Source organism: Rutidosis leptorrhynchoides, chromosome 2 (genome assembly GCF_046630445.1).
Source record: "Rutidosis leptorrhynchoides isolate AG116_Rl617_1_P2 chromosome 2, CSIRO_AGI_Rlap_v1, whole genome shotgun sequence".
Lineage (NCBI taxonomy): Eukaryota > Viridiplantae > Streptophyta > Magnoliopsida > Asterales > Asteraceae > Rutidosis > Rutidosis leptorrhynchoides.
Window position 1 is genome coordinate 74,996,274 of NC_092334.1, and position 23,407 is coordinate 75,019,680.

Consider the following 23,407-nt stretch of genomic DNA (forward strand, 5'->3'; position numbering starts at 1 on the left):
GCTTTTCCATCTCTTTTAAAAATAGCTGCAGGGAAGAATTATACTCGACAATGGACTCATCATTCACGATTTCAATCTCTCCATTGTAATTGATATCCTCAACCCATAAGTTACAAATTGAAGAGTTTGCGACATTTGCTTTTACCATTTTTTCGATGGGTCCAGGGGTGTAAACTTCCGTAACATAGTAGTATACTCGCCTCCGCCAGTATTCCGTAACATGTTATACTCCGTATGTGTTTTATATTGTCTCCACTCTCCAACATATCATCTAGACTATGTATGTTAAACGGGTCAGCTAACCAATTACCCATTAGATAAAGCAAGCAAAATTTTATAACCATCAACAAAACAAGTACAATGAGTTCAAGCTAGTTTGCAAAGATAGCAAACCAACCTTTTAAAGACTATACACACGATATATTAACAATACACGATCTAAAAAGAAAATTACGTCAAACTTAGATAAACGCTAGGGTCGTTTAGCCAAGAGAGCCAATCTAATTTTTTTCCTTTTAGACGATGTGATATCCACTCGAAAGACTTCACTTGAACCTCGTTGAAAGCCACCGGTATACTCCAACTCTTGCCACGAAAAACCTTGTAGTTCCTATTGTTCCAAATTAAATATGTGCAAACCCATTCAATTGCTTGCCAAATTTTTTTACCCAAAGTTGTCATCGAACCCGAGTTGTTTCCCCGAAGAATTTCATTGATACTAAGATCAGACACATTACCAAGACCCCACCATGAAAATACTCGAACCCAAAGGTCAAACGCGTATTTACAAAAAATTAGCGTGTGATCCACGGATTCATGGTCATCATCACATAGTGTGCATCTAGTACTATGTAAATCTATGCCCCGTTTGTCAAGTTCCATCCTCGTAGGTATACGCCTTTGGACTGCTCGCCAAACAAAAATTTCAAGCTTTTTCGGGACCAACGAATTGCGCATAGTTTCATTAATAGCAGCAGTCCCTGAAATCGATTGCTCCTCCAACATGGAGCATAGATCTTAACGGTAAACGCACCATTTTAAGATAACGACCACCACCAAGAATCCATACCACCATTGTTGAAGCTGTACGTAGATAAAAGGTTACAAAGATCATCCAATTCGCTTGCAGTCCTTCCCCTCGGTTGTCTCGACCATTCCCATTTCCAAGTTAAACAGCCTCCATTCAGCTCCAAACGATCTCGAATTGCAGTGTCACTCTTGGTGTCTAATCTGAATAGATGAGGAAAAGTAATCTTTAACTTTGCCCCACCGATCCAGAGATCCTCCCAAAATGAAACTGCCGAGTTAGCACCAACACTTCTCACGAACGAATTGTTGAAAAGTATCCCCATCTCAGAAACTTTACAAGTGCTTACTGTACTTGGTTGCTTCGTCAAGGAAAAAAATATATCATATTTAATCATATATAATATATTTGTTATTTGTAAATCATATAGGCACATAAAATAACACGGAGTACTTTACAAAAAATGGAATACTATAGCCACAACAAATTGAATTTCACTAGTTAATGAAATTAGCCAATCACAATCTAAATTTATCTCTATCATTGGTTCATAGTAATTTGTGTGTGATGTATTGTAAAAATTGTGTGGCTCGATCATTTCGTTTGATAAAATGGTACTGTAGAATATTTTGACAGAACCTGTTCTAAAGCATTAACGGAGAAATAAAATACAACTGACACAAACCAATTCAGTAGAGTGATTACAAATACTCCGTAGTAAACATGCAATATGAACACAAACAAATATATGAAATGACCATTCTAATCCTGTGTTGCGCAAGCCGTTATAAAACAAAGAACCAAGCTACAACATCTATAGCTCAACTGCATAATACACAATGAATGGAGACCTTTGTGCGTATAAACGAGACTACGGGATCACCCTACAGACGCAAGAGTATGTGCTTTAATGACTAGTTACACCGAAGAGTAATAATTGGTCAATTACCGCCAACATGAACGGCCAATTCCATACCTGTAGATTCATTTACTTCTAATCGAGGTCTCGATTTTTCAACATCAGAGGATGTTGAGACGTTGTTGTTTCCTTGTATGTTTTGGGTAACCATTCTGATCCCAGCTGGCATATCATGGTCATGCTGTCCCTCGTATGTTGTCACAACCACTTTTTCGTCATGGGTCGCCCGCTCTACATGTTTCTTCACGGGGCACCCAGCATTTACACAACGGTAATAACTCCTACATTTTACAAATCATTAGTCCGTCAAATATGATTAAAAAAAGTTATACTGCTGTAATAATAATCCAGTTTCTTGTAAAGGATGTAATAGGTCTCATGTATTAACATACATTTTTTAGCTAATTATTTTAATTCATTTCACCCGTTTGATCTATTATAGATTAAACATTGAATCGACCCATTCACATGTAAACGGGTCAAACTATACGGATGACCCATGGGTCAGAGAAAGCTGCACGGCTCTTGAATATGCATGTGGGTATACCAAAGTTAAGTTTGATATATCGGTGAAATGTGAATAGCATTTAAATATACCTCGGATTTGGACTGCCTTTAACTTGCTTTTGCCCGTATTTGCGCCACCGATAGCCGTCATGTACAATATCAACTGGACTCGTAGTCTCAACAACTACACGTGGTTCATAATTTGTCTTCATCACAACCCGATCATTGACGCTAACGCTCTCTTTCTTCCTGTGCAAAACCCAGGGATTAGAATTGTATTAATACGATTTTTGAGGGTTTGATTGTGTTAACTTACCGTCTCTTTATGTCTGGTGTTATATTGTTAACCTCACTTTTTATTTCACCTGAATGTGAGTCTGCAATCTTGACAATTTTTTCACTGGCTGCAGTACGTAAATAAGCATCATAACTTGTTAATTAAACTAATGAAAGCACTAATAGCTTTCAAAAGATTTAACTATGAATTGGTTGATTGAGATATGTTCTAGTACTAAATAGTCAAACAGGTGAAATTTTTGTTTGCTTAAAACGACATGGTCAGATGGGTCAAAAGTCACCCAAATGTAACTTAAAAGCAAAAAATTATCTAATTCATTTTATTAAGAAATAGGTATTGCTGAATAATTTAATAATATGTAATCATACTCGACATATCAACCATGTACGAAAAAGTAAAAAAAGTGATTCAAGTCACCTACTCATTCTGACCCGTTTTAGCCAACTAAAGTTACCCATCTTGATCTGTTACACCCAATTTGTCCGACCTGTCTATATGAACTGTTATCTTAATGGTTCAAAAGGGGTAAAACAGAAACAAATGACAAGAAAATGGGTAAAAACGGGTCGAATTATGATGCCTCTAGATAAGACCTCTACAGTCTATGAATCAGTAATGAAAAAACTTGATTACGTTCAATTTCCGAAGATCGCTCATGAAATCCACTTGGTTGTTTTTGTAGAGTATGAGGTTTAGGATGTTCATGCTTCAATAAGTACTTTATCTCTGTAATACATCCATCATGTGAACTTTCAATTTGCTTTCGAGCTGTGCAATTAGCATTTGTGCATTTGTAATAGCTTCTAACAAATGCATTTCCTCTGACCAATTTCTGACCATATTTTCGCCAATTATATCCATCCACAGTAGGTTTTTCAGGTGACCTTAACACAATAACTCCTTGATCAGAACCTGACACGTGGACCCCACTATCAGGATCACGTCTTGTTGGTAATTTATCCAGTCCTTTTTCAGGTCGTAACGATACAGTGTAATTTTCTTGATCAGATTGTGATATTTGAACACTGCCACCTGGCTCTGTTTCTGATATTATAGTTAGTGCACTTCTTATGTCTTGATTAGATTCAGCTTCTTGGTTGGACCGTGACATATCGGTGCCGTCGTCTGACTCGCTAATCATATAAGACTGATTGTTTCCTTGTTTATTTGATAGTGGTGCCTGATTTTTACCATAAGAACCACCCGTCAACTTTAAATAACCCGATGCTTTTACCATGGTAATTTCACTTCCTTCATGATCAAATTGTGACGACATTCCGTTAAAGCAAGCCGTTTAACTTAACCGGACTATCTTCAATAATAGTAGGATATGAATATCCTCATCATGATCTGATTCACAAATCGCGTGATTGGTAAGCACTTATAGGTGCACCTTAACTGATATCAAAATAACATAATAGTATACACTTCTAAAACGGAGGATACACACATAAACACATACATATATATACACACGTTAAAACATATAATTCCTATCTCCAAACTCAGCTATTTATAATCGTTATGTTAAGATCAGACACTAATTTTCCTAAGTTCTGCCAATCCTATGATGATGTAACCAATTTTTGACACAACATTTATGCTATCATAGTATTAAAGTAAACTACTAATTACGTACATAATGAGAGTGCGACCGAAATAATTATGAAAGATAGTATCAGTCATATGCAATCAAAGAACAAGTTTGATTATCTGCAGCTGGAATAAAGCAAAATGGACGATTTGGGTAACGTAGTATGATTCAGGTCAAAACCCTTGTTGCCCCTTCTTTTAGCTCTTTCAATAAACAATTGATTAAATATGAGAACAATAACAAAACTATATTATTTCAATAACACTTTTTTTCTTGATAAATCAATTCAGGAGGAAATATGCTGTAATAAAATACAACTCAAATCAAGCAACAACTATTAGTGCATAAAGTGCAACTGATAGTGTTATTACTTTTCTACTTTGGATTTCAAGAGGACATCAATCACAGGATCAAAATTTCACATTTTGAGGAGTTGAATTCAGCTACTGAAAAAATAAGGCCAAATAGAGTAACAGTCAACAACAAAGCATGATTAAAAAAAAAGTAGACTAATTTACTGAACTACATAACCGTATAAGCTATGATCGATATAGAGTAAGAATGATTAACCGGAAAAAGGCGTAAAAAGTAGAGTAATAGTTGAAAGTAAACCCTAGCATACCTTGTTTTATTTTGTTTTGGTTGAATTAAGTGTGACTGGAAGTGGTAATTACTAATTACAGCACATGATCTATGAAATAGTAAGGTGAAATTTGTGAATGAATTGAGAATTAGTAGAATTTTGTTGAAGAACAACAAAAGATAGAAGAACAATTTGGATCGATGGAAGGGAAGAGTTGTTGGGTGAGTGGTGGAGTGTAGCGAAGATTCTGATGAAAGAATGATTATGCGTTTGGTACAGTGGCTTGGCTGCTCTCTTGTTGAATGCTAAGGTTGCAAAATTCGCTATTCGGAGATTAATCGGTCCTAGAAAGATTAATCGATAATTCGAGAATTAATCGTAGATTAATCGAATTGTTTGTATACATTTAAATATTAAATTTTAAAAACTATATGTGTAAATATAGAAAAAAAACCATAAATATAAAAAGAAACTTTAATATAATTGTCTAAAATTATTCATTTTGCTCTAAACCTATAAAGTTCTAGTTGACATTCATGTTAAAATGTTAACCATTTTTTACTTTGTCCGATTTTTTGTTACCAAATTCGGTTTTGACCCTTCAATTGACGTTGATTGTTTAATTAAACATATTTTTGGAAATCAGAACGGATTGCTCTTAAAAATGATTAATCGGGAAGTAATCGGGTTTTTTACAACACTACTCATCAGTATCTCCTTTTCCTGAAATGACGATACTACCCTTATAAAGTATTATTGTATGTTAATATCCTGTCGAAACTGATTAACCCTGAGAGTGAACCGAATATAACACGAAAAAAAAAGAAAACAAATACATTTTTTTGAACGCTAGTATCGGCATCACCCATAGAGGATTTAACCACCTTTGCAAGAATCAAACAAATTGAATTTTAATTCGATTTCAGTTTGGTTTCTATTTGATTTTCATATTTTAAATTTGGTTTTCGAAAACCAAATTAAAACAATAATATATTAAATTAAGTTATTAATATATATCGCCAAGTCGGTTGTAAAATTAATTGTCGAATTTATAATTTATTGGCTATGACTAGTTTGGTTAAATTACGTTTATGAATTTTTTGGTTTTCTATTCGGTTCTGTATTTCAACTTAATTCGGTTTTGATTTCGGCTTTAGTTTTTTATTTCGCCTTCAAATTTTAAAAACTGAATAAACCATGGAAACATAAACCAAACCGATTAAATCTATGTATAAACATAGGGTAATATTACGTGCTTGTGCATTTGATATATGGGATTCGTAGATTTAAAGGTTTTTATCTCATAGTCGGTGAAATGTTGAAAATTTATAAATTATACGAGGAAAGGATTTCTAAATCTTTTTTATGTTTACAGTTATAGTTTACGTTTTATATTTCAAAGTTTAGATGTTAGGTTTACGTTTTAAATTTTATATTTACATTGACATTACATGTTACGTTTTACGTTTACATTTTACATTTCACATTTTATGATTACGTTATACTCCGCGTTTGCCTTTACGTTTACGTTTGCGTTACATTTACATTACGCTTTACTTTGCGCTCACGTGTAAAGGTTATGTTTACGTTCATTATAATAAAAGTTATCTGAATTTCCGTATATAGTAAATGTGTACCAAACACATGATAACCTCAAATCCTTTGTTCACATCCCGTTCATTTTAATAGAAGTTCTTTAAAATATAGTGAATAAAAATGTGAATCAAACACATGATAGCATTTCAAATATAGTTATTTCAAACATTTGGGATTTCATTTCTCCAAACAAACGCTACCAGATTTAATTTAAATTTAACTTTACCAGAAGATAATGTCAATCATAATTGTAAATGGTGAAAATTGACATGAAAAAAGTAAGATCAGAAGGAGTGTTACAACGAATTTGAGCTATGTTTCTTTATGAAGGGCATACACTCAGTATATTGGGTTAGAAATAGTTTTCTTTAAGTTACCCGCTCATTTTATGAGCTACGGAGGTCTTAGATGTCTTGCTTTCAAACTTCAATCGAGGAGATTTTACCACACGCGATGCCCGAATGAATTGATCGGGGGTATACTCATGCGGAGCGGTAGTACTGTGACAACCCGGAAATTTCCAACCAAATTTAAACTTTAATCTTTATATGTTTTCGACACGATAAGCAATATTTGTTAAGTTAAATTTCAAGAATTTTAAACTATGTTCATACATTCATTCAACCTCGACCAAGTTCCAACGATTCACGAACCATTAAACGAATATGATTATATATGTATATGTGTATATATATTATAACTTGAAACGTAAACAAAATATTAGATTAAATACTTTATATGATTGTATCTGCTTCAAAATGTTTATCAATGGAATTAGAAGATAAGATCAAATGATTGAATTATCAGATATATTGAATTATGATTACAAGTCTCTGTTGAAAGGCCCACGTTGATTTGAGAAATCTTTCCATTTTAACAATATTCGGAAAATGGTAAAGTGATTTATAAATAAGAACAAATTGTCAATCATTGAGAACTAGACAAAGGATAGTGGAAGATTGAATCTCATAAAGACTCAATTGATCTATTTAGTTTCAAACGTACAAAAACGTTTTCAGTTTAAAAAGAACTTTATTATTAAAACGTATATAACTTTTATAAATATCTAGAATCACTTTTGACAACTCATTACTTAAATAGTATGATAAAGATAACGATATTTATATTTTATTTTATTAAATATATATAACGATTTAAATTAATATTATATATATTTATACGCGTATTATACGTACATAGTTTTATACTTTTACTATACTTAAACTTTACCTTTACTTTATTTTTACTTTACTTTAACTTTAATAATTCGCTTTAATAATTCATACTTTAATAATTCATACTTTAATAATTCACTTTAATAATTCATACTTTAATAATTCACTTTAATAATTCATACTTTAATAATTCACTTTAATAATTCATACTTTAATAATTCACTTTAATAATTCAAAAATCTATTATAAATAGAATTCAATAGGTTTCATTATTTCATAGAAACTTGAAAATATTTTTCTCTAAACTCTCTCAATCGATTTACATATATATATTTACTCCGTATTATTTCAAGATATTATTAGTATACATAAAATATCACGACGGAGTGCTGTCCGAGTGGTTTCAAAATTGTTTTTCGAGTAGGATAGGATTAAGGAAATTATGGGTTATAGCTATGGAGGTGATTGAGTATGGTTCATGGGTATGCTCGTGAGGTCAATATAGTGTTTATCATTTCCGTTGCGTCTACGTACCTTTCCTGCAATATTGAATCTCAATATTGATACGTGAGTACTCATAATTTAACTTTTACATACTAATAGTGTATCCCTGACTAGTGCTCGAGTATTTAGGATTATGCATGCTTGTACTTTTGATATTGCCCTTAGACATGTTAGGTTGAATATTGAATTAGTTACACTTGCGGTTGAGATAAGGTATAAGATATGCATGTCCTTGGAAAGCTAGCGAAAAATTAAGAACTTTTCCTTTAGATATCGAATGGTTTCGATGAACGGATTAGAAGTTATAATCAATTGAATTTTCGATATTTTTATTAAAAATGATTATTATTATCGTCGTTTTTATCGTCGTTCTAGTTTTATCTTATTATTATGATTATTATTATCTTTATCAATAAAAGGGATTTATCATTAAAAATTGTTATTTTTTTATTATTACTATCGTTATTATCCGTTAAAGTTATAATTAGTATTATTATTATTATCCAATTATTATTATTATTATTATTATTGTTAGTATTATTATTATTATTATTATCATTATTAATATATATATCATTATTTAAAAATGGTTATTGTTATTGTTATTATTATTATTACTATATTATCATTAAGATAATTATTAGTATTATCGTTAATAATGTTATAGTAACTATCATTATTAATATTAGTGTAATTAAAACAAATATTTGTAACACCTAATTATTTTGATTACTATTATTATCATTATTATGAACACGATATAAAAGACGATTAAAAGCTATTAAACGAAACGATTAGGAAATAATGAGTAAGAGTATCATGATGAAATTAAAATATTATAAGATATTGATTTAGATAAAATTATCGTTATTATTATTTTTATCATTACTATTATTATTAAAAGTATCGTTAGTATTAAAACTATCATTTTAACAAAAAATATCATTTTAATAGAAATGTCATTGTTACTATAAAATATCATTATTATTATTATTTTAAATAGAATTATTATTTTAAAGATAATATTAAAAATTATCGTAAATATTAAAGTTATCATAATTAGAATTATCGTTTTATCATAATGTCATCTTAGTAATTATAAATATTGATATTTTTATAATAATAATTATTATTACAAAATAATACAACTTTTACTTACTATCATTATAGATATTATTTTATCAAATAAATATGTGATACAAACATATTTTACTACGTGTAATAACTTACTTTAATAATACCTATCATATTATCTTTATGATATTAAATGAACCCTATAAATTTTATTACTTAATATATATAAAAGTATATTTTATTATATAAATTTAATATAAAATTTTATTTATTAATAAATAAATTATATTATTTACTCTAATAAATCTTTTAAAAAATATTTAAAAATATAAAACGATGATAATTAAACTATATATTAATCATGTATAGATTTTTGGAAATTATTTTGAGTCAAATTTACTTTTGTTGACTTTTGCATATTAGTCTCGAGCATTAGGATTGTGGTACACTATGACTTGACCTAATTTGTTAGACAAATATTGACCAACACATAAATATATATAATTAATTTAGGTTCGTGAATCCGAGGCCAACCTTGCACTTGTTCAATGACGTTATATGTATTTTTACTACGAAATACAGTATGGTGAGTTTCATTTGCTCCCTTTTTAATTGCTTTTGCAATATATATTTTTGGGACTGAGAATACATGCGCTGTTTTTATAAATGATTTACAAAATAGACACAAGTACGTGAAACAACATTCTATGGTTGAATTATCGAAATCAAATATGCCCCTTTTTATTAAGTCTGGTAATCTAAGAATTAGGGAACAGACACCCTAATTGACGCGAATCCTAAAGATAGATCTATTGGGTCTAACAAACCCCATCCAAAGTACCGGATGCTTTAGTACTTCGAAATTTATATCATGTCCGAAGGAGGATCCCGGAATGATAGGGGATATTCTTATATGTATCTAGTTAATGTCGGTTACCAGGTGTTCACCATATGAATGATTATTTTTGTCTCTATGCATGGGACGTATATTTATGAGAACTGGAAATGAAATTCTTGTGGTCTATTAAAATGATGGAAATAAATGATTATAATAAACTAATGAACTCACCAACCTTTTGGTTGACACTTTAAAGCATGTTTATTCTTAGGTGATAAAGAAATCTTCCGCTGTGCATTTGCTCATTTTAAAGATATTACTTGGAGTCTTTCATAGCATATTTCGAAGAACGTTGCATTCGAGTCATTGAGTTCATCAAAGATTATTATTAAATCAGTTGGATAGTGGATATTATGAAATGGTATGCATGCCTGTCAATTTTCGATGTAAAGAAAGTTTGTCTTTTAAAAACGAATGCAATGTTTGTAAAATGTATCATATAGAGGTCAAATACCTCGCAATGTAATCAACTATTGTGAATCGTTTATAATGTATATGAACGGGTCCTTTCAGTTGGTATCAGAGCGGTGGTCTTAGCGAACCAGGTCTGCATTAGTGTGTCTAACTGATAAGTCGATAGGATGCATTAGTGAGTCTGGACTTCGACCATGTCTGCATGTCAAAAGTTTTGCTTATCATTTTGTGTCGAAAATTAACTACTTATCATCCTCAGGAAATTACCTGCTTATCATTTTTAGTCTAAGACACGTCTTGCTGCATTGATTGCATGAATAGTGTATAGACAAAAATTCATATCTTGGCATATCTGCTAAATCATATCTTATCGTATCTGTTACTTTAAACTTTGCCTGACATATCCCGCAAAGTCCTCCGTAATCTACGAAATCTTTTGATCTATATATATATATATATTTTCTATGTAATTAGAATACAATCCGTTAGCCAAAATCATTTCATATCGAAAAAAAAAATCCTTTATCCAATCGTACGAAATGAAATTCGTCATCAGTTCAAGTCACTCAGATTCCGAAATGGAATCCCATTCAAGCTCCGAAAGCAGTGTGACCGGAATAGATCAACCAATCAGTCATCACCTATTTTGGATGAATTGGGGATGGGTTCGTAGCCTCCTCAATCATTGGAGACAAGAAGAAGGTGATCCCTTCCATCCACCACATTGCCCTATTGACGAAGAACCCGAAGCACTTACCGGCGAACCTGTCCGAAACACCATTTTCTCGCTCATTTCCAGAGTATCTCGTCACGATTATATATTACATCAAATTTTAGATTTTATTTATTCGCTCGTCCGAACCGACAATCACCCCGGTGTAATAGAAGAAGTCAACGAGCTTCGCGCTCGGGTAGTGGCTTTGGAGAATATGGTGCAGAGATTACAAACACCAGCAGCAGCATCAGCAGCATAACCAGTACCACCATCATCAACGCCAACAGTACCATTACCACCTCCAACCACAACCGCGTCGTAAACCTCAACTTCACAATCTGTCCCACGAGCATCAACGTCATACGCACCATAGATACCAAGGAGTACCAACAACAATAACTGACGAAGTATTAATTCATAACTTCATTGGAGAAACATTCCGCGGCGATTATGTAATCTCTAAAGTCTTAGAGATTATCTAATCTAGCCCTAACCATAAATCAGTTAAGCGAACCAAAATGATAGAAGGAAGAGTAGAAACCCTGACAAAAATGGTGTGTCATTAACAAGCTAAACTTGCTTTACCAACAGCATCAACAGTACCGTCAGCGTTACCAGCATCGTCAGTACAGTCAACATCCGAATCAACAGCACAGATAACATCACAAACTCCGTCAGTTCAAGAATCAATGCGGACATCATTACGAATCAATAACGTGTATATTGTATCAACGAGTTATGAAGAATTAACTCATTCCCTCTGAAGAAATTATATATATATATATATATATATATATATATATATATATATATATATATATATATATATATATATATATATATATATATATATATTGAAATAAATCTTTCCGTGCTAAGATATTGTGTGTGAATCTTAACTACTCGGTTAATTCATATTACAAATTGATGTCAAAGCAGAGGGGTATAAAATACTATTAATTTTTAGCAGGAAATACTATTAAATACGATACAATTTTACACAAGATATTTATTTATTTATAGAATGGATATACTTAAACCTTGCTACAACACTTATAGGCAGTGTACCTAATCGTACAGTAGTGTAGTTTTTAGTAAGTCTGGTTCGTTCCACAGGGAAATCTTTAAACAAAGCTCAACGCTATATTAGTTTACTTTTATAAAAATACAAATATATATATAAGTAATATTATTATTATAAAGGGGGGTTTTTACCGTTTAATGACCGGTTTGTCGATTTTAAGACTTTAGTCGCAGTTAAAACCTAATGTAAAATATAAAATAAATACAAGACTTAAATTAAAGCTTAAAGTAAATAACGATAATGAAATTACGAATAATAAAAATGCGATAAAATTAAATTGCGATAATTAAAAAGTACGATAATTAAAAGTGCGATTAAATAAAATAACAATAAATAAAAGTGCGATAATTAGAAGTGCAATTAAATATAAAATAAAGGAAATTAAATATGAAATAAAAGAATTATGCTTATTTAAACTTCCGTAATCATGATGTTTGACGTGTTGATTTTAGTTTTATGCCCTTGGGTTAATTGTCCTTTGTCCTGGATTATTCAATATGTCCGTCTGGTTTTTGTCCATAACAGTCCATCAGTCATAAATATAAATTGCAAGTGTCCTTGTCAAATTATTATTATACCCGAAGATAAATATTCCAACTAATTGGGGATTCGAATTGTAACAAGGTTTTAATACTTTGTTTAATGAATACACCAGGTTATCGACTGCGTGTAAACCAAGGTTTTACTACTTTGTTAACAATTACACCAATTACCCTTGAATGTAATTTCACCCCTGTTTTAATTATTCTAGTGGCTATTAATCCATTCCCGTGTCCGGTTAAATGAACGATTATTCGTACATATAAATACCCCGCCCATCGTGTCCGATCGAGTGTATATGGTAATTTATAGGGACGCCCAATTGTAAATCTTTATATTAACATTAACAAACTTTCATTTAGTTAAACAAATATAAAGCCCATTAATAGCCCATAGTCTAGTTTCCACAAGTGTCGTTCTTTTGTCCAAACCCCAATTATGGTACAAAGCCCAATTACCCAATTTTAATAATTAGCCTAACATCATGATTACTTCGTTTTAAACAAGCATAATAATAACTTAGCTACGAGACATTAATATAAAAAGGTTGAACATAACTTACAATGATTAAAAATAGCGTAGCGTTACACGGACAGAATTTCGACTTACACCCTTACAACATTCGCTAACATACCCTTATTATTAGAATTATAATTAAAATTAAAATATAAATTATAAATATAAATATATATTACTTCGTATGAATGAGAAGAAAAAAATGATGATGATTTTGATCAGAATTCGGGTTGATTTATAGCCAGACTTGAAATTTGGGGCTCCGCGACTCGCGGCCAAATACCCTTAAAACTCCGCGAGTCGCGGAGAGGTATTTACAGTTTACACCCTTGGAGTTTCCTGCTGCCGACGGTTTTAAATATATATATATAATATATATATAATTAATATAATTAATTATATATTATATTATATTTATATATATAGTTAACTTGTAATTTTTAGTCCGTTGCGTCGAGCGTTAAGAATTGACTCTGGTCCCGGTTCCGGATTTTCGAACGTCCTCGCGTACAATTTTAATATCTTGTACTTTGCGTTTTGAATCTTGTACTCTTGTGATTTTGAGACGTTTCTTATCAATAATTGGAACCTTTTTGATTGTCTTTTGTTCTTTTGAGCTTTTTGGTCGTTTGCGTCTTCAATTCGTCGAATCTGTCTTTTGTCTTCACCTTTTATTATTTAAACGAATATCACTTGTAAATAGAACAATTGCAACTAAAAGCTTGTCTTTCTTGAGGAATAATGCTATGAAATATATGTTCGTTTTTAGCATTATCAAATATTCCCACACTTGAGCGTTGCTTGTCCTCAAGCAATATTGTCTTGAAATACTAGAATCACTTCTTTATTCTTCACACTTTGTACATCAGTGATTTCTATATGGCGGTATAAACAATGGTAGTAACGATATGGTTTACAGTCCCACATGACTATAAAAATTTAGATCCATTAAGGAAATTGGATCTTTATGAAAACATTTGATCTTTTGAAAATTAAATCTAGTTTTTACCCTAGATAAGTTTTCCGGAATAACCCTTTACCGGTGTTTGCAAAATATTTTTGTGGGTTTGGTGGGTTTCAGATTTGAAAATTTTAGCTCAAAACTTGCGGTTTTGTGTCACCCACTTGCTAACCTTGTATTTGGAAAGCAACACGTCCAGTTTACTTGTTCCGTATATTACCTTTCGGTAAACTACCGTCCGGTTGTAAAGGAAAGCGTTGAACAAGCAACTGTTAAGGCAATGTCCCGTGACATGCTTTTGATTATGGTCTATAACGTGTCGGACGCAATTACTATCCTTGGTAGGAGCAATAGTAAAGCTCACCCTTATAATTTTTCGGTCTGGCACAAGGTCCTGTCTTTGACCATGCTATGCAACCACCGTTCTTACGGTTGACACCCGATTTAGTTCAGGTGACCTAATGAATTCCAGGTGAATTCCTAGGATTCTACGTTCAATGGTAATGAACGCATTGAAAATAGGGTTTTCAGAAAACAAATCGGTTTGTATTTTTGATCAAAATATTTTCTCGTTTAAGCTCGAGTTTAGATATCATTGAATTCCATGAGTTTGAATTCTCAATCTTTAAGGTCAATTTCTAGGATTGAGTAATATCAGTCTTAAAAGCTGATTTTTAATCTTTAAGGAGATTATCCTTTCTGGGGATCTGATTCATTAGTCTTATCCAGCTAATTTGCACGGTGCCTCCCCATTGTACGAGATAAATCCTTCTCATGGTTAGGATAAATCTGACCACTTGGCGACCCTGTTTGATGCTGAGGTCCGTGGATTTCCTGCTGATTTTAGTGATGACTTTTCTAGATTTTTCGTCAACCTACAGCTGGTCTGGACGACAACTTCATGACCTAAATCAAGAAGCGCGTGTCTTTTTCGGAAGACTTTACTTCCTTTTAATGATGGAATTGATTCATCGTGTAGATCCATCTCTTCTTTTCTTTCATCGGGTAAAACAGTTTAGTTTAGTCCAAAGCAAAAGTATTTTTAGTTATTTGTTACAGATATATGTGACATATGTTTAAGATAACTTGGTAAATTTTCCCACACTTGGCTTTTTATTTTTCTTTTTATCGTCCTCTATTCCATTTTAAATGAATTATAACATTTTAGTTTGTTTCTCAATTTATGTCCTTTCTGAGGTAACAATAATTTCGGTGTTAAAACCTAGTTTTATCGTTCATAAATATGTATAAACATGATTTTAATTCATTTAATTGAAAATTTTGAAAAATTTTACTAGAATTGGGTAGTCAGTATATAAGACTAGGGCTGTTCTTTTTTATCAGAGAGCACTAGATTCTAATACAACTACTGCTTTACTAGTATTTTTAATGGTAACCAAGTGTATAAAGTAAAAAATTTTTTTAAAATCCGAAAGAATTTAACCCCTTCCCACACTTAAGATCTTGCAATGCCCTCATTTGCAAGAAATCAGTAACAATTTAAATTATTGAGGGTGATTTGTGTGAAAATGATTAAATTTTTACCAAAGTTTCCAGATATATTGGCGTTTGTTTGCTGAATGATAAATGGTGCACATCATTTGTTCATTCCATCTTGTTGTTATTTCACATATATTTTGCATCTTGTCGTCAAAATTACTTGCTTTTGCTGAACTTAATGCCAGTCTTTGAAAATGCGTTGTTTTACCCTGTTGTATACATAAGATAAACTGCAAACATATATACATATTTTTGAAGTTTGGTTTATTACCCCACATTCAAAAATTTTTAAAATCTAAGAATAAAAGTTAGAAATTATAAAAATGATTACAATATTAACAAAAGTATTAAACATATCAATAATTACAAATTACAAAATAATAAAACAAAATAAGTAAACTAAGGATGATATTGGTACCAATAGGGGTTCCACGCATAACCATAAGTGCTATAGAATGCTTCGGCAGGGTCATACGTAGGATATGGTGGCTGCATCTCTATCGACCAAGGAGGGAAGACGGGTTTCGGAGTAGGAATATAGTTTCTACCTATATGTTGGCAATGCGCTATGATCTGGTTCTAATGAACTTGCCAATCTTCAAATGCTCTCTGTCTAGCATTTTCGTATTCCTGAGAAGCTATAAACCTATGCATTTCTTGCATCTCATTCCCCCTTCCTACATTACCTTGTTCCTGGTTTCTCTCTACCTGTGGATGTCTACCATTGTACCGTACTGCGGCGTTATTTCGCCGCTTCAAAACTTTCGCACCATGGTATACATTTAAACCTATAGTGTCGCGGGGTTCCGGCTCTTCTACTAATAATCCCCCCCGACTTATATCCACACCGAGATATTCACCAATCAAAGTAATAAAAATACCACCTCCTATTATGCTATGTGGACGCATCCCTCGAACCATAGCTGATAAATAATAACCCACACAATATGGTATACTTACAGCGCTGTGTGGGTCTCGAATACACATATGGTAAAACAAATCTTGTTCATTTACCTTTTCTTTGTTTTTACCCCTTTGTGTAATCGAATTAGCTAAAAACCTATGTATTACTCTTAATTCGGCTCTATCTATATCCAAATAAGAGTAGTTTCCCCCTTTAAAACGGTGGTGGCTTGTCATTTGACTCCACACACCGTGTGTATCAAAATTCTCATCTATTTTCCTACCGTTTAGTATCAATCCTCTACAATCGGCAGACGCTAATTCCTCAGGCGTATATATACGTAAAGCCTGAGCCATGTCCAGTAAAGACATGTGGCGCATCGAACCGCCTAACAAAAATCTAATAAAAGAACGATCGGTTAAACTAGCTACCCGATCATTCAACTCTATACTACATAACAACTCTTCACACCATACTTTATATACAGGTCTGCGTATGGTGAATAAACATATCCAGTCATTAAAATAAGAATTACCATACCTCTGTACCAGTAATTCCCTAATTGGCCCGGCCAATTCTACAGCTTCCAAGGGTCCCCATTCTATGACCCTTGGTACCTCAACAACCTTGGAATGAAGAGTATGCAAACCCCGTTGATATTTTGGATAATCTATCCAAAGTCTGTCAAATCTCAGGTTCGGGTGCAACTGTTCCAAGTGCATATCTGAAAAGGTCATGACTGGATGAGGTACATCCTGCTTGTAGTAGTTATCTACCTCCTGTTGTTCCAAGTTCTCAGCAGGAGCATGACGGGCTTGGGATGAAGATTCACCCCTTTCATTCTGCAAAACACATCAAACACAAATTTTGTGCATCCAAATATGCATTAGTGTCAGCAAAATCATCAATCAAAATAATTACAATGACATTATCAATTTATATCAAACTTAAGCTCATTTTCACATTTTTATCAAATCTATACTTTTTCAAATAAGCATATACGAAAATTTTCGCCAAGTTCATAAGCATTCAACTCAAATAACATGTCAAAATAATCATTACTAGCAAATAAACAAGTCTCAAATGGCATTATCTTTCAAAAATCAAGTTCATGAATTTTGGACTTGAAAAAGTCCACTTTAATTCTCAAAATCATGTTTAGGCTCAAAGTTTGGATCTTTTAACTACCTAGACATGTTACACTACTCAATTTAGCAATAATTCATGACAAAAATCGGCCATAACCTGTTTATATCAAAAAGCCCCAAATTGCTCAAGAACACAAACCCTAGATTATTCAAAATTTGAAGTTTAAGGCTTCTAATCATGTTAAACAGCATCAATCTAGGTTATACAAGCATAATACATAAACAATTTAAGTCTAATTACACTAAAAAGCATCAAAATCAAATTGGGGAAAAATAGCTCAAGAACACTAAAATTCGAATTAAATGGTGTTTAGGTGTAGAAATTTACCGTTTTTCTTGAGTAGTTCTTAGATATCATCCTTCTCAACATGATTTTAGCAAAAAATTTGGTGATTAACGGTTAAAAATTGAGATTTTTGGGGGTGATTTTCGGGTTTTTTCGAGGTGTTTTCGCAGTATTTTTGCTGTGTTTTTGTTTGTGGGAGTGAACTGATCGTGCAGCTAGTTTTATTTTTTTTTTTTTTATAATCTTTAACTTATAACACAATTAAGAAATTAATTTTAAAATTTTGTTTCCCTTGTTATTTAGGACGAGGTCGTTTCGGATCGATGTCCTAGTCCGTCCCTCGACAAAATTTTAAAATTTGTCTTTTTGTAGCGATTGTTTTAAAAGCTAAGATTTTTGGGTTTTTTAATGTTTTTGGCATACTTTAAATCAATAAGATTAAAAATAATGATAATAAAAGTTCTCGTCCCTCCCTCGGGTAAAGCAATTTCGGTTCAAAGACCTAGTCTTCAACTTACGACGAATTTTAAAAATCATATTTTTAACTCAATGAGATAAAGTAAATTTTTGTTTTTAAATTCACACAACATAAATATAAAATTCAAAATTAATATTAAAAATTAAAAATTCACACCAAACTTAAAATTTGAAATGCATAAAATTAAAATTTCATATTTTAAAAATTAAAAATTCACACCAAACTTAATTTAAAAATTCATAAATTCATACCAAACTTATATTAATTTTTCAAATATTTATAATTTTAAATATATTGTTTTTACAAAGTTTACAATATTAATTTAAGATTTAAATATTAATTTTTAAAAACATGGTAAAAATAAAATTGAAAATCTTTTTTTTTTTTCTTTTTATCCCACTTTAATCAATCAAATATTATCAGAAATATGCGCCCCTCTTTTCGGTAAAGTAATTTCGGTTCCAAGACCTAATTTAACTCATGACGAATTTTTGAAATATTTTGGGTTGATTGATTAAAGATATTTATACCTTAAGAATAAACGTTAAATTTCGCAGTGATGTAATAAATTTTTGAATGATATCAATAATTTCGGTCGCCAAACCTAATTTTATTTAATACCAATTTAATACTTTTTAGCGAACAAATTAGCGTTTATTATCAAAAGGTTAAAAATAAAAATAAAAATAAAAACTGTACAGACATACCTGTGAAATAGATTTCTTAGTTATATGATCTATTATATTCATAAGATAGTCGGTTTAATTGGTTTTCCATGGCTGCATAGGCGTAACCTCGAGCATTCATTGTCTTTTCTTCTAAACATATGAACGGTCCGTCTCTGCATAAAGTAACAAATTCGGTATTTGAATAGGTTTGATTATTTGAACATTTACCTCCATGTGACCATTTTCCGCATTTGTGACATTTTTCTAGGTGTCGTGCTCTTCTTTTCGCTGCGGATTTTGATTTTCCTTTACCAAATTGTAACTTATTATCTTCGCATCTGGATCCTTTTCTAACTCCGTCCATTCTTTCTCTGATTACTGATACTAATTCACTCGGTAGTATGTCATTATTACGTTTAGTGATCAAAGCGTGTAGCATTAGACCATGGTTTAGTTCACAGGCAGTCTTCATTTCGTAAAAACCTAAAAAAAATAAAAATTCAGAATGGGGGGAGAAGACTAGTTCTTTAGGGTCTGCTAGGGAAAGACCATACGTGTTCCATTTTCGAGTACTACACGAAAACAGACAATCTAACTCTAACAGAAATACATATTATCTTTTAAAGACTTGATTCTCCCCACACTTAGTTAGCTGTGGTGTCGAAATTGTGATTAACTTCGTTGTCGACTTCCATCGGACCATGTATGTAATGTTTAACTCTGTGACCATTAACTTTAAATTCAATCCCATTTGAATTTATTAATTCTATCGTTCCGTATGGGAAAACTCTTTTTACTATGAATGGTCCAGACCATCTTGATTTCAATTTTCCAGGAAATAGCTTGAATCGTGAATTGAAAAGAAGAACTCTGTCTCCTTCTTTAAATTCTTTTGAATTTCTGATTCTTTTATCATGCCATTTCTTCGTTCTTTCTTTATAGATTAACGAATTATCGTATGCTTCATGTCTTAATTCTTCTAATTCGTTTAGTTGACTTAATCGTAGACGTCCGGCTTCATGTAAATCAAGATTACATGTCTTCAAAGCCCAAAATGCTTTGTGTTCAATTTCTACTGGAAGATGACATGCTTTTCCATAAACAAGTCTAAAAGGTGTGGTTCCAATTGGAGTTTTGTAGGCTGTTCTAAAAGCCCAGAGTGCATCCTCCAATTTAATGGACCATTCCTTTGGATTTGATCCTACGGTTTTCTCAAGAATACTTTTTAAAGCTCGGTTTGTATTTTCAACTTGTCCACTTGTTTGTGGATGATATGCGGTGGAGATTTTATGAGTTACTCCATATCTTTTAAGAACTTTCTCAAGTTGATTATTACAAAAATGAGTTCCCCGATCACTTATTAAAGCTTTCGGTGTTCCAAACCTTGCAAAAAGACGTTTTAAAAAGTTGACTACAACTCGTGCATCGTTAGTTGGGAGAGCTTGTGCTTCCGCCCATTTAGATACATAATCAATGGCTACGAGTATATATAGATTACTATGAGATTTTGGAAATGGACCCATAAAGTCAATACCCCAAATGTCAAATACTTCACATACTTGGATGACATTTTGTGGCATTTCATCACGTTGACTTATTTTTCCGGCCCTTTGACATGCATCACAAGATTTGCAAAGAAGGTGTGCGTCTTTGTAAATTTTAGGCCAATAGAATCCAGCTTCATAAATTTTTCTTGCTGTTAGTTGAGGCCCATAATGCCCTCCTGTTGGTCCTGTGTGACAATGGTTTAAAATTTTACTAGCTTCATCTCCAAATACACATCGGCGTATTATTCCATCGGGACAACTTTTAAACAGATGTGGATCTTCCCAGAAATAGTGTTTTATATCACTGAAGAATTTCTTTCGTCTTTGGTACGATAATCCTTTTTCAAGGAATCCACAAACTAAGTAGTTTGCATAGTCTGCAAACCATGGGATTTCTTTATAATCTATCTTCAATAGATATTCATCAGGAAAGTTGTCTTGTATGGCCGATTCATTCAGAACTTCTAATTCGGGATTTTCAAGACGAGAAAGATGATCAGCGGCGAGATTTTCTGCTCCTTTTTTATCTCGGATTTCAATATCAAACTCTTGTAAGAGTAAGATCCAACGGATTAATCTTGGTTTAGCATCTTGTTTTGAAAATAGGTATCTAAGAGCAGAATGGTCGGTATAGACCACCGTTTTTGCTAGAACGAGATATGATCGAAATTTGTCAAAAGCAAAGACAATAGCAAGGAGTTCTTTTTCAGTAGTTGTATAGTTCGTTTGTGCTCCTTGTAACGTCTTACTAGCATAATATATAGGTTGAAATCGTTTTTCAATCCTTTGTCCTAAAACGGCTCCCATTGCAAAATCACTTGCATCGCACATTAGTTCAAATGGTAGATTCCAATTTGGTGTTATCATGATTGGTGCATTAGTGAGTTTTTCTTTAAGAATATTAAAAGATTTGATACATTCATCTGAAAAGATGAATGGCGCATCCTTTTCTAGGAGTTTATTCATAGGAGTGGCAATTTTAGAAAAATCTTTTATGAAACGTCGGTAAAAACCGGCATGCCCTAGAAAACTCCTAACTCCTCTAACATTGGTGGGATGTGGAAGTTTAGCAATTACATCTACTTTAGCTCTGTCCACTTCAGTTCCTTCTTTTGAAATTTTATGTCCAAGAACGATGCCTTCTTTAACCATGAAATGGCATTTCTCCCAATTAAGTACTAGATTTGATTTTTCGCATCTAATTAGCATTCGTTCCAGATTAACTAGACATGATTTAAATGTATCACCGAAGACTGAAAAGTCATCCATGAATACTTCCATGCATTCTTCTATCATGTCGTGAAAAATTGCCATCATACACCTTTGAAAGGTTGCAGGGGCGTTACAAAGTCCAAATGGCATGCGTTTGTAAGCAAAAGTACCATAAGGGCACGTGAATGTGGTTTTCTCTTGATCTTCGGGTGCTATTGGAATTTGAAAATATCCGGAAAATCCATCTAGAAAACAATAGTAACTATTTCCGGCTAATCTTTCCAACATTTGATCTATGAAAGGTAAGGGAAAGTGATCTTTTCTGGTGGCGTCATTTAATTTTCTATAATCAATACATACACGCCATCCTGTTACAGTCCTAGTAGGAATAAGCTCATTTTTCTCATTTGTAATAACAGTCATGCCACCCTTCTTAGGCACGCATTGAACTGGGCTTACCCATGGACTATCAGAAATTGGATATATCAAACCTGCATCTAGCAGTTTAATAATCTCTTTCTTAACTACATCTTGCATATTAGGATTTAGTCTTCTTTGACGTTGCACATACGTTTTATGACCTTCTTCCATAAGGATTTTATGTGTGCAATACGAAGGACTTATTCCTTTAATATCATGAATCTTCCATGCAATGGCTGGTTTATGAGCTTTCAACACAGAAATGAGTTGTGATTTCTCATTTTCAGTAAGAGAAGACGATATTATTACAGGTAATTCAGATTCACCATGTAAATAAGCGTATTCCAAATGGTTTGGAAGTGGCTTTAACTCTAATTTCGGAGGTTCTTCTATCGATGATTTATATCGATATCTGTCTTCTTCTTTTAGCATTTGAATTTCTTCTGTTGTTGGTTCATATCCATTAGCTATAAGTGTAGCTAACATTTCGGCTTCATCAATTGGTTCATTACCTTCTCCTAAAGAACATTCTCCTGTTCCTTGTAATTCTGGAAATTCTTCTAATAATTCTGCATGTGCATCTATAGTTTGAATATAATAACATGTATCATCTGCAGATTGTGGTTGTTGCATTGCTCTATCAACTGAAAAGGTAACACTCTCATCCTCTATACTTAGGGTCAGTTTCTTACCGAACACGTCTATCATTGCTTTAGCCGTGTTTAAGAATGGTCTTCCTAATATGAGAGGAACTTGAGAATCTTCTTCCATGTCTAAAACAACAAAATCTACTGGAAATACTAAAGTACCAACTTTAACTAGCATGTTCTCCATTATCC

At 32.4% G+C, this 23,407-nt stretch overlaps 2 protein-coding genes across 2 annotated transcripts; both read right to left on the reverse strand.

Moving 5' to 3' along the window:
* Positions 1–450: 450 nt before the first annotated feature.
* Positions 451–1,005, reverse strand: LOC139887989 (uncharacterized). The gene has a single exon (XM_071871030.1). The coding sequence runs from the start codon at positions 1,003–1,005 to the stop codon at positions 451–453; it is 555 nt and encodes a 184-aa protein (XP_071727131.1).
* A 661-nt stretch (positions 1,006–1,666) lies between these two features.
* Positions 1,667–4,097, reverse strand: LOC139891018 (WRKY transcription factor SUSIBA2-like). Its single transcript, XM_071873947.1, has 4 exons — positions 3,385–4,097; positions 2,770–2,857; positions 2,544–2,702; positions 1,667–2,227 (listed from the first exon to the last, which is right to left on the reverse strand). Exons 1-4 carry the CDS (start codon positions 4,025–4,027, stop codon positions 1,969–1,971), a joined length of 1,149 nt encoding a protein of 382 aa, XP_071730048.1. The 5' UTR covers positions 4,028–4,097; the 3' UTR covers positions 1,667–1,968.
* Between the last annotated feature and the right edge of the window lie 19,310 nt (positions 4,098–23,407).